General features: G+C 33.9%; 1 protein-coding gene across 1 annotated transcript in view; it reads right to left on the minus strand.

Annotated features, from left to right (window-relative positions):
• Nucleotides 1-17,263, minus strand: part of LOC149807839 (receptor-type tyrosine-protein phosphatase mu-like) — a 79,499-nt gene that overhangs the window by 2,608 nt on the left and 59,628 nt on the right. The window contains exons 8-13 of the mRNA XM_089960892.1: nucleotides 7,643-7,792; nucleotides 7,292-7,391; nucleotides 4,198-4,271; nucleotides 2,868-2,999; nucleotides 1,396-1,524; nucleotides 237-382 (exon numbers count right to left, since the gene is read on the minus strand). Coding sequence (XP_089817018.1) covers nucleotides 1,510-1,524; nucleotides 2,868-2,999; nucleotides 4,198-4,271; nucleotides 7,292-7,391; nucleotides 7,643-7,792 — 471 coding nt within the window. The 3' untranslated portion in view covers nucleotides 237-382; nucleotides 1,396-1,509. The remainder of the gene's footprint in view (nucleotides 1-236; nucleotides 383-1,395; nucleotides 1,525-2,867; nucleotides 3,000-4,197; nucleotides 4,272-7,291; nucleotides 7,392-7,642; nucleotides 7,793-17,263) is intronic.

Genomic DNA, 17,263 nt, shown 5'->3' on the forward strand with positions numbered 1-17,263 from the left:
GTGCCAAAGTTAACAACGTATCACTGATTTATTAGAAGTTCAGATGAGTTTCATATTGATATTAAGAGGTTTATAAATGCTAGTAGATCATGCTAGAAATGAGTTAGATCGTTTCCGATCAATAACAGCCAGATCGGTCGATGAACAATATAATCTTGTAATTCAGACTAGTTAATGACTGTACGTGTGGTATATTTAATTCTACCAGACAAAAACGGAAAGTATAATGTTCTTACATGCAATGGACTATGATTGGTTTGTTGCCTGTTTCTTGCTGCCAGCCTTGTATCAGATCAATCTGCTTCAACATTGACGTTGGTGATGGGGGAACGGACTCTCCATCTGGCCAGTACATAGATCTACTCAACCGTACTTTGCGACACTAGTAAAAGGTCGTCATATTGTAAGATAAAGATAAATGTATACCGCTTTCTGTCTGCAATCAATGGATACCAATGTCAGCAACATCAATATTGAAACTTGGTTTGAACATTTAATGTTTTACTCTTCTTTCTGAATAGTACAGTTGGCTGTGCCTGATGAGGATACATTTGATTGTTTGCACACATGATGAATTGCAAAGTGTATATTAGGCTTTTATGCGTATACTATATATCATGTATACCTCAAACTATCCATGTGAATACCATCCAGTTGGAATGAAGGCAGCATCAGTAAGTCACTATCTAGTTGCATGAAATGTGCATTTTGTTTTCGTAAGAATATCACATAAAACACATAATCGATGGGTAGTAAGTTAATATCTATATTTTGTGCTGTAGTATATTTTCATGCATCGAACCTTTAAACAGTAATGAACGTAATAAATAGTAAAGGTTGTTTTTTCCGCTTAAGGTCAAGCATTGCTGGAATAAGGTTAGACAACAATTGTCAGCTTTGATTCAATATACCGCAAATGAAATATTTTATGTGAGTTATCATAATACCATTTTGTAATAAAAATTGATATAGACCAATGAAAAGTATTACACATTGTCATAACTTTATTCCTTTCCCCTGAATGTTTTATACTGTTCTCATCTAAAACATCACGTTTAGCATTAAAAGCTTGCAAATACATTTTATTGATGATGCCTGTGACGTTTGCTCTCGTCTAAGTGCATATATTATAAGTGTTTTAAAAGATTACTGTTAATCAGAGGACATAATTGAATACTTTCAAAATCATTCGAATGATAATGCTCGGTATGGATGTGCCTATTAATGAGATAAAGAGAACATAAACAATCAAATAAACTGCACATAAGTATTCTTTAAAATCAAAATTATTCATTGATCGCACTGACTTTGAAATGTGTTGTTTCTTTCTTTCCTCGTACTATGTCTCCCATTGACTATGACTTTAAACGTTTTAGCATATATTTAGATACTTACATCACCGTGATATCTAAGTGAGAAGGTGTAGCTGGTGCTAATGTTATCAGCTAATTTACCCTCCAATATAATTTTGAAAGGTGGTATTTCCAAAACATCATCATCATCCGGCCATTAACGTTCTTCCAACTGCCAAAAGTCACATCAATTGAAGACAAATTGTTAATAATTGTTTATGCAGAAAATATGTAGATACATTGTTTTGAGTGTATGGCAAAAATTACTAAACCGAATGTCAAGAAAGTATGATCATCGTACAAGGGCGCTTTAGAGACAGAGTAATTTGAAAGATCAAGACTGATCATATACATAATTTACAAATAACGAAAAGCATGAACTGTGCATCAGTTGCAAAATGCTCATGAAAATACACACTTTTCGATTATATAAATCTTGTGTTGTTTCTGTATGACTGAATTTGATAGCTATGTATATCTCGTTCAACCTGAATCTCGTTTATCAAATACATCTACAATGAGAGAATGTAGTATCTGATCAAATCTTGTCTTCGAAAATGTCATTAATGAATGATGTTAATCTCGTTTTGCATCATAGCTGCGCGCTTGTGACGAGCTTTTCCGATGGATTTCTCCACAAAATCGAATAATATTTTTATAACTTCCATTATCAAAAACGAAACTTAAGGACATGCATGTTCTATCTGACTGACTTGGCCATGTGACCGTTCAGTAACATACCACATGTATTAGCTGTTTGTCAGAAACAAATCTATCATAGTTAAGATAAAACACTATGGTATCATGATTATCCACCCGCTGATACAAAGTGTTATTTGCTTAGTTGGAAGATAGATTATATATATATATATATATATATATATATATATATGCCTGCATATCTAGATGGAGAGGTAGAGAGATATAGTATGTCAGAAGACAAGGTGGCACGTGTGACCTCTCTATACCAATGTAAAGTAATACTGCACGAAATCTGCCCGTCCCCAATCTTTATATTGTTATGACTCTCCTCGTATTATCCTTGTTCTGTGGAACAGCATCATTCTTGTCTATCTGTTTAGTCATTCCATTTGAGTCATGATAAAAACACTGATATGTATTGTGCTATTCTGACTCAAATAAGCATGTCTACTAGTAATGCCGTAAAAATCTAGCGAGGCAGAGACGAACACTCAGGTCAATCCAGAAAGATTATATATTGATGTTGTTGTTTACGCTTGCTTCTTTAACCCACCAGAATGGGCATGCACATCATTAGAAGTAAATCAAAAGACTATTTGAAATCAAACAATTTTCATAATAAAGATTTACTAACCCGTGCCATAACATCCAAATAGAAAACGATTTGCACATCGTTGATGTCAATACATTGGAATCCAATTACAATGTTCATTTTAGATTTTCAACCATATACTTTTAAAACAGTAAACGTTTTTATGGGGTAATTGATGCTTTATATTCTCAACGGTGGAACTTATATGGATATTATCATACCTTCATTTGAGACAAGTTGTTCAGCATAACAATTGAGGTGACTTCAAACTGGTACACCATTCTCCATAAGTCAACTATTGTGCTTTCAAGAGGTGTCTGTGTTACGATAAAGCTGTTATTCTCCTTGTATGCCTATGTAATATAGGCAAAATATTTTATAAGATTGGTGTGACACTGGAAGCTCTCAACGGTTTCATAAACACAGGACATACAAATCATAGGGTTGCGCTTTCTAGTGCCAGTTTGTTATTCTACTGAAAATCACCAAACCGTAAGATAAGAGATCGAGAGCAGCAGCCGACAATTAATTTTGATGAATTTATATTCATGGAAAATGATTTGTCTTCGACTAATACTACTACTATTATTATTACTACTATATAGTATTACTACCACAACACATAATATAAAGATTAACGTTTGTAATGGCCCTCGATTCTGCCCGTCGAAAAAGATGAAAGGAAAAAGGACGAACGTTTATACTTCAGGATGTATGAAGGAATGAAATAATAGCAATATTATTGGAATATACTACTACTATTACTACTACTACTACGACTAATATTACTGATGCTAATATTAGCAACAATAATATCAACGTTATGAAGACGAAGAAGAAGAAGACGAAGAAGAAGAAGAAGAAGAAGAAGACGAAGAAGAAGACGAAGAAGAAGAAGAAGAAGAAGAACAAGAAGAAGAAGAAGAAGAAGAAGAAGGACAAGAAGAACAAGAAGAAGAAGAAGAAGGACAAGAAGAAGAAGAAGAAGAAGAAGAAAACGGTGAAATGTATACAAAAATTAGATGCTGACAAGGACAAAATGAGACAAGTTTACTTTAAGACGAAAGCTAAAGTTAAGGTGACAGTTGAATTTGTCATTAAATTTGATGAAAGTTTTTTTAAATAATTTAACAGGTATGTGCTGTATTATCATTTCATTTTATGTTGATAAGATCTTTACGGTTTATATCTTTCCGAAGATATAAATCATTGAAACAATCGTTTACAACCATAACTAATGATCCATCAGTTATTTCGTTTGAATGCGATCAGTGTTATTAAAGAAACAATTAATTTACTTTTTCTTTCCTTAAATTTTAAAGAATTAACATTAATTTTTAACCAATTCTTCAAGCTTACTATTTGAATCCATCTGTATAATTGCGTTTCCTTATTTCTTATTTAATTTTAAGAATATGAGAGACATTTTAGTTCATGTTTGTGTTCAGTCTTTCGTTAAAAGAAATATAAATACACAGTTGTATTAATTTAATGTTTATATAATATTAAATATATCTTTGAGGATACAGTATTTGTGCAAGACATTCTCACCTGTAAAAATACAGCATTGATGTACGATCCACTCCCTTTCACGTAGACACTTAGGATGGGGCAATGGTTCTTGTCTGGAACATGTAACCATGATTAAGCTGATGATTTTCTAATTACTCGTAACAAAATATATTTATTGCTTCTATATATACAATATATACACTAAGTTTAGTTGAGTTGCTTACACATGATGCTGTGTGTGTGTGTGTGTGTGTGTGTGTGTGTTAGAAATGTAAGTCATATGTGCCAAATATATTTCTAAATCATATAATCTAACTTGGCATCTTGCACGTATTCTTTAACACACTGTTAAGGAACATGTGAAAGGTACAATTATGCATCGAAATATTCACATATACAAGGCATATGTCAAAGAATTGTGTATACTTAATGATTATACATTGTACGTGAACCAAAATGTGATCAGTTTTCATTTTCGTGTACAGCATTACCAGACTGTAATTTAGATACATATCACATTATTTCAAAATATTGCGTTTCATTCACCTGTGCTGCACGTGCAAAATAGTAGGAATGAGAAAACAGATAGCATTAACCTGTCTGGGAGAGGGTTGCACCAGAACCATGTTACTTTTATACCCGAGTAACTCCACAACAAAACGCAAGTTGTGTTAAGAAACTGTCCACTTTACAGGAGTAATCGTCAGCTGTAGAGATGAAATATAAAATTGTTCTTTCGCTATCCGTATTATGTAATATATTTTTTTCATATATTGGATGTTCAATTATTCTAAACATCACATACCAAAAAACTGAGGTATAAGCCATGCTTTTAGATAAGGTATAAACTAGATTCCTGTTTACCATTTGATAACTGAACTGACGAATTGAACTCATTTAAATATCGGCTGTATTAAAGGATGGGAACATTTTCGAGTTCTCATAGTCATGTAAGATTATTGTCGTCGGATAGAGACTCATATACAAACTTGGTTATTATTATAATAATCTCATACAGAAGTTCCGAAGCAATCATTTAAAATAATTAACTTCACATTCGTAAAGTAAACGAATGAATTTGTTCATGGGCGTCTTGCATTCTGTCGTGTACTGCACTGCATTAGCCATCATATTTTTAATTACATTAATTGAGATACCTGGTCTGGGGGGTGCGAATTTGGAAGTGTGAATTTTAGTCTGGAAATGGAGGTGTGATTTTGGCTGTGGAGCAGATATATTGGATGCAGATTCATATGATTCGATTGTATTTTGCATAATCTGTGTGCAGTTGTCGCTGTAGACGTTGGCTGAGAGGAAGTTAATGGTTTTCTCGCGATGGACCAAAGCTTCGCGAACAACGATTTTTAGCCAGACTGAGAAAGGCGGGCCATGCGTTTTAGCTCCTAAATCACCTGTCATACCGTTAGAACAGAATATACATTGTGGTCGTCCATTTGACGCCACGAGTGACATGTTCAGTTTCGTTGATTTTACCAGTATCACTATCTGAGTGAAAATCCAAATGTATTCGTATTACTATTTGAGTGAAACTCATGCATGCATGCATACATACATACATACATACATACATACATACATCCATCCATCCATCCATCCATCCATACATACATACGTAGATACATAGATACATACATACATATATACATACATACATACGTACATGCACACAAATATGTTTGTATACATTTACATGTGGATGAAACATTATTCGTATTGTAAAACTCTCATACTTTTTTTGCGCTTACTAAATAATGATAACATATTCATTGTTGTGTAAATCCATAATTTGATCTCCCTAATTCGTTGATTAGTCAATGTTCATTTTAATTTTTAAATAACTATTATCTAGGGTAATATATCCATAAGTCAATCATATTTTTGATAATTTCCATTCATTATTTTGTGTCGTGTACCCTCATAAGTTAATTTACATGTTATGCTGCGTCTATGGGCTAAAACCTAAGAAACAGGACAAGGTAAACTCAGCAAGCGTTGGGTTAAGGTTTTCAAAATATACGTTTGTTTAAATAAAATATAAAATCAAAGTGAAATATTTTTAAAAAAAAGTGTGTATGAATTCCTAGAATATCATAATCAGCACCATCAGTTTTCATTAATCCGAAAACTGTTTAAACTTATTCCAGATAAAGGATATAATACTTTTATGCGGTAACGTAAGAGAATCCTTGATGAATCACAGTTTCAAATCCAAACATTTTATGTCAATGTCATCCCGTAAAGGTGGAAGTTCACTGAAGTCGTTGAAAGTTTCACATAATTCGATAGAAGTATATAATTATTCACTTCCTAGACGAAACTCAAATAATCCAATATGAATTGACTGTTTGAATGAATTATTCTCAAACTTGTTATTCCAATGAACAATTGTCAATAAATCATGATTTATTCTCAACGACTTGTATACAAAGGTGTAAAAATGGGTCAGTGTGTATTTAATTATCTTACGTAGCCGACATATGCGTATCGAAATAAGAAAGTATTACTGACTAAAAGATTATGGAACACTTGAAATGATATTATTTTACAACAAATGAACAGTCATAATCTAACAATTATGTTCTGAATATGTAAGACTACTGAACCAATCAACAATTAGGTGTGCATGATAACTCTTCGTAACAAATGCACTCCTTTATTTATGTGATGTTTTCGTGAACTCCACTGAACGTAAACAGGTTTCGTACTTGACTAAAATAGTTGATGATTTTACATTTGATTTATGAAGGAGAATCTTACATGTATTGTACGAGTGCATTTTCTATAACTCAAGTTAGCCACTGAATTATAGAATTAAAAATATACATGTCATAAACCCACATGACTTAAGTAAAACTATATTGTAAGTTTAATAGATTATACAGATATCCGTAACAGTTATGATTCGTTCCAGTAAGGAACATTATCAGTTTCCATATAAATATATATGGTTTAAGCTTAGTGCACGGCATTTTCCTAAAGGCTTGCTGGATTGTATGGTGTCCAATTTAAGCATTTTCAAGCACTTTATAAATAAACATCTCATTCAAGAAATTGCTTAATTTAATACCAACCCAGATAGTCCTCATACAGTGGCCAAAGATTGTAATCATACCTGGTAAAATGTTTGAATATCTGTTTTTCTTTTGATTGTCCATGCTTCTTGCCTCTGCATTCAAGTCATCTTTTGCGTCCTCTCCATACATACGGAGTTTCTGAAAAAGAAATATACCAGCCTTGCTTCCAATGGACGTAACCGTTCAGCCAAATAATAGCTCATTAGAGCAAATAAGAACACAGAAAGTTAGAAACTCTCCAGAGAAAATTATGTTCGGGATTACAGAGTAGGCATGTAGTTTTTTTACGAATCATGTAAAGTAAAAAAAAATTACAACAAGCGTCGAACTATTCAGTCATTACATCCTACGAGAAAACTATGGTTGATATTAATAAAGTTTTCATTGACCTCAAATTCAATATCTAGCCTCCGTTTTCCAGTCTTAACATCAGGCTCTATTAATTTCCTATATGCCTCCTGGAATTCATTAGATGACAGTGCTGACGTGGTACAGGTCAAGGCCTCCACAATAACCTCGTGCAGAAAAACGTACTGTTCCTGAAAGGACGGAAACATGATATTGAATAATTTACTTTTCATTGTTCAAGTTTCTTGTCTTAGTCTTTCCTGATACTGAAAATATAATGTTTCTCTATACCTATTTGCATGATGAAGGTCATGTGTAAAATGCAATTGACAACTGTATATATTTCAGGTAAGAGATAAATCCACAATTAAGAATGAACATTCTGGCATTTAGTCTCCCTGACCAAAACAACCAAAGCATCCAGTGTATGATAGCACTTTTCCCTGTAATGCAGTAAAACTACATCGCTTCTGTCTGATTTATCAGACTCTATTATATATATATATATATATCTATATATATATATATATATATATATATATATATATATATATATATATATATATATATATATATATACTATTATTTAAGGTGGGTCGTGGGCAGTTTTGTCGTCCTCGGACTGGTATCGTGGGCAGATGAAAGCTTCGTGGGCAGATGGAAATCTGCCCATGAAGCACGTCGTCCTTTTCTGCACTCTTGCCACAAATATAAATAAAATAAATGCATATTTACGCTGCTGAATGTTAAATATTCGATAAATATTCATCTGCAAAATAAATAATTGCCTTTTTACCTATTTATTTCCATTTTTTCATTAATGAATTGAATTGAATAGCACAACTTGAGTTACCTCCCATTATGTACAAACATTTCTTACATGGTAAAAATAGATTGACCCGGAAGTAGTATGTTTCAAATTTACTGCCCATGATGACAGGGGGTCGTTACAAAGAAAATCAAGGGATGGGGTTCTAACCTGTAACACTATAATATGTTAATATTGTTACAGGTTAGAACCCACATCTGTTGATTTTCTTTGTAACGAGCCGCTGTGCCCGTGATTATTATTGTGAGAGATCACAACTGCCCTGGAACCAGGATGTGGAGTGAATAATCTGCCAATGTCGCCAAAAAGCACCATACATAATTACATATATACTATTTATTATGATATCTAAGAAGTTTTCAATAATGCTAATTAGTAAAGTACATGTACTGTTTAAGGTACAAAACTGTTTTGCATACTTCATAACTTATTTATCTAATAGTGCAAATAATAGGAGACAGAAGACAGTTAGAAAGAATTAATTTGTCAAAATAAGTTAAATATCAAGATTAGTTTAATGGACGTTTGAAAATTTAGTATTAAAGTAAAATTGCCTATTTTTGAGAGAAAAATCCTAATAGTAATACATGTACTTTTGTTTAAATTAACAGTAATGTAGAGGATGCTGATTTATTTATGAAATATACCATAAACGTGTGTTTCATGTTCATTACTCCAAAGTAAAATATCCAAGAACCACCTCAGAAAATCAGTAATGACATATTCATGTAAAACACAAAACACAATTCTAAAAAAGTGTTGGAGATGCAGTTATCAGCTGTGAGTCACATAGCTAACACATGTTGAGTAGCAGACTGGATGCTTGGTATGGTAGGAATTGTATTTGCCTTGTCAGAATAGTTGGTAAAGATTGTAAGAGGACTTCCTGGTTGGAAAAAAGTGAATTTGAGAAATGTATTATTTTTTTCATCGTATGTGTCCTTGTTTCGCTTCATTAATAATAATGATATGACTTTTGACAAATCTTTTTGTCTGCGTGACTCAATGCTGATATGTGTAAAACAAATGTCGAGGCTGCGACAGATGTGTCCTCTGTAGAAATGGGTGTTTATTAAACTAGGTCAAAATTAGGTAGTGTAAAAATAGGAAGTGGAACAATACACAATATGGAAAACGCTCGCTTTGGAAGACATTGGGCGGACATACAGACACATCAAGATGTACTTAATAAGATTCATACACATATTATATACTGTTGTATAGCTGTCCTTGTATGCTTCAGATTTATACTATTAACATTGAAGTTTGTGGTACCGAGGCAAACGGCAATGGTAGATGCACGTATCAAGGATATAAAGATCGTTAAATTCACAACCGATACAGAGTCAAAAATACCAAAACTTTCATATTGCATTTTCTTACATTTCTACTATCACAGATCGATTTAGACTGATGCGAAACCTATCAATTTATATCAAATTTGTCAAAATCGGGGTTTATTTACTATTGTTATGAGTTATTCACCTGTATGGAAAACGATCGTATAGGAAGACATTAGGCGAAATGACAGACAAAGGAAGACATACTTAATAAGATACATACACATACTATTTACAGTTGTACGGCTTTAATTATATGCTTTAGCTATATAGCAATAGCATCGAAATATGTAGTACGATCGCAAAACGGCAATGGTAGATTCACGTAGCAAGGATATGAAGATCGGTAAAGTCGCACCCGATATTCAGTAAAAAGAACAAAACCTTCTATGTTGCATTTTCACACATGTCTATTGGCACCGATCGATTTAGTATGATTAGAAACATATCAATTAAAATCAAATTTTTCATCTGATATCAAACGTGTCAAAACCTTGTTTTTGCGATTGTTATGACTTATTCGCCCATATGAAAAACTTTCGTATAGATCGGATCTAGGCGCACGGACAGACAAATAAAGACGCGCTTATTAAAATATATACACACATTTTATAATATTGTATAGTTTTAATTCTATACTTCAGATCTCTAATATTAGCATCGAAGTATGTGCTACAATCACAAAACGGGAAGGGTGTATTAAAGTAGCAAGGATATGAAGACCGGTAAAGTCGCACCCGATATTCCGTAAAAAGTGGAACTTTTTTATTTTGTATTTTCACACACGTCTATTGGCACAAATCGATGTAGGTAGATGAGAACCTATATATTAATATGAAATTTGTCAAAAGCTGTGTTTGTTTACTATTGGTATAAATTATTCACCTATATGGAAACCGTTCGGATAGGAAGGCATCGGGTGCACAAACAGACATATGAAACCGTACTTAATAATATACATACACATATTATTTAATGTTGTACATCTTTAGTTATATCATTCAAATCTATAGTATTAGTATCCAAGTATGTGATACTATGGCTAAACGGGAAGGGTAGATGCACATATCAAGGATATGAAGATCGGTAAAGTCGCAAGCCATAATGAGTCATAAATACCAACTTTTTTATTATTAATTTTCTCGACTTTTTTGGGGGACAGATCGATTTAAACTGATGAGAAACCTTTAAGATTGGTACAACTAATTTACCTATATGGAAAATGTTTGTGTTGGAAGGCATTTGGCGCACGGAAAGCCAAATGAAGACGTACTTAATAATATATGTAAACATGTTATATGCTGTTGTTTAGCTTAAATGTTATGCCTGAAATCAGTAGTATTAGCATCGAAGTATGTTGTAACCCCCCTCCCCTTAGTACGCTACTGCAAGCAGACTTTGTCAAATGCTAAGAGACACTAACTTGCTGGAAAATTATAATTTTAATAATTTTGTGGACTCGTATATTATAACCTTATAATGCGCCTTCATTTTCCATCAGGTAGGTCTCCAGGTCGAGTTGTCAAGAAAAACAGGAACGAGTATCGTACATTCTTTTCTAAGCGACTTCTCCGATGGTGCAATGTGTCTATAGAGCGTCCGCCTCGGATGCGAGTGGTCGCGTATTCAAACCCTGGCCGAATCATACTAAAGACATAAAAAATGGTACTAGCAGCTGCCTCTTTTGGTGCCGATCATTAAGAGGTTAGTGTTCGGATTAGCCGGCCTGTTGTCAGGATAGCGTGACTGGGTGGGACAAGTTTGTCTTGTGTCCGCTAAAATGCAAAAGCCTACTGAACCAAGTCGAACAGGATACGTATTATACAACTTATTTTCGACGTTTCAGCGCCCCCCCCCCCCCTTAAATGCGTACATTTATTATCAGCATACCTCCATACGCAAGCCTATGCATTTGGGTTACCCCCCTCCCCCCTCTATGCGTACATACTAAATGGACGGCCCCTAACCATTCATGAGATGGTATTGATTCAAATTTATGAGTGCGATTGTGATGTACGCATTGCCCTACACAAACACCGGATGGTATTATTCAACCGTACATGTCCACAAAACTATATATATTTATAGATATATGTATACAACCATGGTACAACAATTAGGTATCTAATTACATAATGACAGTGTAGTGGTTAGCAAATTTGAGAAATATACTTTTTTATTCAGACACCATGCCAAAAGGAAAGAACTAACTTACAGTTTACTCTAAACTAAATTAAATTTACTATTTTTGTTTCCAGCATGGTCGGAATATGTTTAAATGTTTCATATTATGAAACAATTTGCATTATGGCTAAGTATATCTTAGAAGGAAATAAGATGTTCTTACGAACTCTTATTTTGTTGGTGTATTGGTTACCTCTCAACATATGAACCATTCTTTGCCATCTCACGATTATAATCCGTATGTACTTATGTGTTGTCTCATTTGTAGTATTAATTTTTAAATGTATACTTTGCTTGTAAAATGATCCCACTTTATATAAATGTACAAACACCGCAATCGTGATGTGCTTACAGGAATACATTCTTCTGAGTTCTACTGAAGTCAATTATTCAGTATAATTTGTAAAACGATATGGACTGATTGATAAAAGTGACTGTTTTCTTTACTTTGGTTTGTCGCAATATTTTTCTAACACAATACTAATATACACTGGTCACACATGACGCCACAAAGAAGCAGTTGTAGTTAATTCTTTTTTCCCTATAGTAATGGGATTTTTACAATATATGGCAGTGGCAGATGTACGTCGATTATCAGACAATGGTCGGCTTTTGCATTATTCACTTATTTCCCTACTTCGAGTGCGGACTGATTGACCGTTAAGCAAAATCTCAATTAATCTCTGCGATTTATGTGTTATCATTTTGATGCAACGTACGATATTGTCCCCAGTGTTTATTTAATTCCATCATCGTTTAACAAAACTTATTTTCTTATCCACTCTAAATCAACTTTTTTGACCAAAGACAATACATTTTATAAGCAAGGCAGAACGCAAAATCACATTGCCCATCCACGAGTACAATGAAAATATATAAACAAAAATAGTTAATAAAATTCCAAAGTATGTATAATATTGTAATATATTTTGGAGTATGCGCATTTGTTTACAGCTCTCCATTTTAAGGATTCATTATATACTTGCTTGAATATGGGAAGTCGGTGCTGGGATTATAGTCTTTAGACCGAAATAATTAGCCAGTTACTAGGGGCAAACGTTACGGAGTGAAGTGTAAGTGAGTTTCAAGATGACATGGTTTACTTTTGGTGAATTCAGGTCAGAGCCGCATGAGTGTCCCTGTCACTCAGTAGTCCCTATTCAAATCTAGTTGCGTGAATTGATCGTGTGACTCCAGGTGCAGTATTTATGACTGGAGATTGGTAAATTATACAATGGAATCAACAGGAAAGGACTGTTCCGAGGTCGGCAGGCGCCATTTATTGTTGCTATGGTGGTAAATATGTTACAAATTACAGGCGTAATTAAGCAAAAAAATCATGATTTAAATGGCCTAAGGTGGCGTAGTAAAAACGGTTCCCTGTATTAGGTTGTTGAGTTGTATAGTTTCACGGCGTGAAATACTGGTGGTAAGTTACGGAATGTTAACGAAGAGAAGCTTTGTAGTTGTGACCTTGACATTCAATTGGGAAATTGGGATTTGTGGTCATGTATTAATTAGAGTAACATTATTGATAGAATGGACGCGTTGGACTTTCCAGTTTGCAGAAGTAGTTGTACAGGATTCCTTTGAATCAGGGGAAACTTATGACTCGTAGCGGGATTCGCGCAAGGGCTTGACATCGCTCGGTCAAGAAACCCCTTTGGTTGATACAATATTTATTGCGTGAGCATAATGCAAATATGTATACTGGCTTGCACTGTTTTCAGCTATGATGTACGATGTTGAGATCTCAGTCGGTCAGAATATTCTTTAACAATGGTATCTTTTATCCTAACACGTCTTTCAATACGGTTCCATTTCAATAGGGTACCATTTACCCCTTGCAATAAAGTATATCAGTTGGAGGTTCAGGATGAACTAATCGATATTGAATTTCTCTAAGTACTGTTTGGTCAATGTTCGGATCTCATTATCTTGTTATTGCAAAAATTATATATTGGTTATAATCAATTACACCTTTAGTTTTATGATTATTTAGACATTCTATTTAAATCCAGCATGGTATTAGTTAATATTTCGACGATATTATTATATGTGACCAGTACATTTGAACAGGTATGATTATAAACAGTAAATATAGGCATTTAAACTGTAGGATAAAAAATTCTACTGAAAAATGTTTCATCAGCATAAAAAACTAAGGATTGTCAAATCCGAGACTAGACAACATTTTATAGTACCTATATTTGCTCTTTTCAGGCCAAGTTCTCACATAATGGCTTGTTTTAGTAGATGTTTGAATTCACTTGCTTGTTTTTGTGTGGGTTTTTTTGTGCTTCCACACAAAATGCGCATGCGCGGAATTTAATTTCCGTTGCCATGACGAATAAAAGTTACCGGCCATGCACCAACATTTTTCTTTTTGCATCAGATTTGCATAACATGATTACAAGTAGTTATACTTGAACAAAAAGAACCAAAAAAAAACTATCAAGTGTACAGAAAAAATAATTTAATTTCTCGAAATAAAAGTATACATCACTGTTACTTAGCTACGATTTTCCACCTATAGAGGACGCCAGCAGGAAATGACGTACATTTATTCCCACAAGACGAAGTACTGGGGTGGGTGGGGGGTGAGGGGCACCAGACAGATCCCCCCCACTTTTCCAAAAAATTATGGTGTTTTATGTGTATTTATTCCCCCCCCCCCATGTGTTGTATGTTTTATATTATGCAAAAGAATTTAGGTAAAAAACATTTAATTCTAATTTTTAACGGGGTATTTTTTTTTAAACTTAGTTTTATCTATAGGGTTGTTTTTCCGAGTAGGTTTCCATCTTTCCATCACCTGACTTGAAATCCCTTCCCTATACTCTTGGTTGACCTTGGCTAGAGGTCGCCTATATCCCGTGTGTGCTATATGCATATATGCTATAGTTTGTGTATGCTATATTTTGCTTCCATGTTGGGATAGCCTATATTTTTTTCCCCCCAAATCTCCCCAGTAATCTTAGGACCTTATAATCGGATCAAGAAAAGGTTTATTTTTATTTATTTAATATATTTTGGAATTTTGGCGAAGTAACGGTGTATTATAATTTAATTAAGAAAAAAAAACCTTAATGTGTTCTGTGTGCAAATATATTGTGTCATTATTCACATATTGAATTTGTAAATTGAAATCCGCTGTACTCGAGTTGGAGTCCATACACTTTTTTATTTGCTTGTATTTCTCCCACCTAGAGTTAGGCCGTCTCAAATTATTCATTGGATTTTTGCCAAAATCTCTAAAAAATGGTTGTTCTTCCCCCCCCCCCCCCCACACACACAGTGGGGATTTACCGTGCAGTGCGAGAGCTGCACATTTAGAGCGAATAGAATTAGAAGAGAGACTTATTAGATCCTTTGTTTTCGTGTTTGTTTGTAAAGTTTCCTATATGGGGTGTTTTCCCCGACTCTTTCATAGCCCCATGACGTCATTATCTCGTACTTTTCCCATATAGTTTCTCTGTCCCGATAATTAAGATTTGTGATAGGTTGCGTAATATAATTAAAGTCTATTTAATTATTTAATTTTAATTTTAATGGATAATAAAAAGAAACTGAAGCTTTTTAGGAAAATTTATAACAAATTAAAAGGGTGGCGGCTACAGCAGATTCCAATCCGGGGTGGGGGTATGGGGGCAAGGGTTCACTTTGTGGTGGTCCCCTTTAAGGGGAGACTATCCATTGCCCCATCTCCCTCCCCTTCTTTTCACCCTTTGCAGCCCCGTCCCTCCCATTCACAAATCTTCCTAGAAGGTCTTTTTTCTAATTAATTTGAAAGGATTACAAAAAAATTGGCCTATTCATTTTTTTATGTTTATGACTTGGTCACATGCCATCATGGTTTTAGTTATGTAATCTGTTATTTTTCCTATTAAATTTTTGTTAAAGTTGCCGTCTTGATATAAAATTTGGTTTCTTCTGTATTCTTATTTCTTGGATATCTCCATAATAATTGTATCCTGTCTTGTTTCCTAAACTCGCACTATGCTATCGCATGATATTTTGTGGAGTTCGCACATTTGTACATGAGATATTTTACATGTATGCGTATCATTCTCCTTCGGAGTGCCACTTTACCAATCAGCCATATGTCGTGTAGATATTGGAATATCAAGCTTTGTATTTTTGGAGAGCCGATGTTGGTCCAGTACCTCCAAGGTCTGTCCCAATTAACCGAGATATTTCCTCCTCTACTTTATTTTTAATTTTAGAGGTTAAGTTTTCCCTTATCCAATTATATGTTTCCTTAGTTTCAATTCCCCAAAGTTCCTCATTTTCCCTATATTTACATAAAAGTTCCTTTATACTTCTAAAGGTCCTTGGTTTTTCTAGTCTTTTTACCAGTTTATTATTTTTGTAGATGTCACTTATGTTTTTCATGCTAAAACCAAACCCGTAAATGTATAAAGCTTCCTAAGGGGTTTTGGGTTGGATATTTACTTCTTTTACATTATAAATTAAATACTAGAGAGGAGGCCTAACTCGAATTGGGAGAAACACAAATAAATAAAGAAAGTGCGGACCCTGACTCGAATACAACCTGCCGCATTTTGAAAATAGACTTTAATGTGAGAAACGCCACACCATAGTCACTCACATAAAACAATAGGTTTTATTTTAATTTCAACTGGTAGTATACCGTTCATCTCGCCGGAATTCTAAATTGAAATTAATTCAAAAGCAACTAAATTTATACCAGGACAAACAAATAAATTTGAAAAGTCCATAGAAAAATATATATTAAGACAACAGGGACAAATTTGACATAGTATTGCTGTCCCTATACACAGACTATGTAGCATACACACACCATAGCATTGATACACATAGCATACACGGAACATAGGAAATCCTTGGCAAAGATCACTAAAAATCAAGGATATGAAATCTGAAAATGGGAATAAGACCCATGTTTCAGACTACTACCCTTTAGAAAACACTGGGACTAATTATAAACTAAACGTTTGATCAAAATTCCTTTTTTAAAACTTTAAACAAGCACACACATCTTGGGGTATACAAGAGTACATGAAAATACTTTATTTTTTGTGGTGGGGGGTGCATCTGTCTGGTGCGTCCCCCCCCAAAAAAAAATAAATAAATAATAATACTTTCGTAACCCATACTAGCGAAAGATTATCATTTGCAGTCACATTGTATGTTCTTTAAAATAATGATTTTTTTTTTTTATTTGCGAGATATCGTCGTATAGTTAACCTGGATACAATACAATCTTGGTCCGTTTGCACCTTGTAACTTATCATGCGTGAATGGCAGGCGCCTTCAAGCAATCT

Source organism: Sinohyriopsis cumingii, chromosome 1 (assembly GCF_028554795.1).
Source record: "Sinohyriopsis cumingii isolate HCF-2022 chromosome 1, ASM2855479v2, whole genome shotgun sequence".
Classification (NCBI taxonomy): Eukaryota; Metazoa; Mollusca; class Bivalvia; order Unionida; family Unionidae; genus Sinohyriopsis; species Sinohyriopsis cumingii.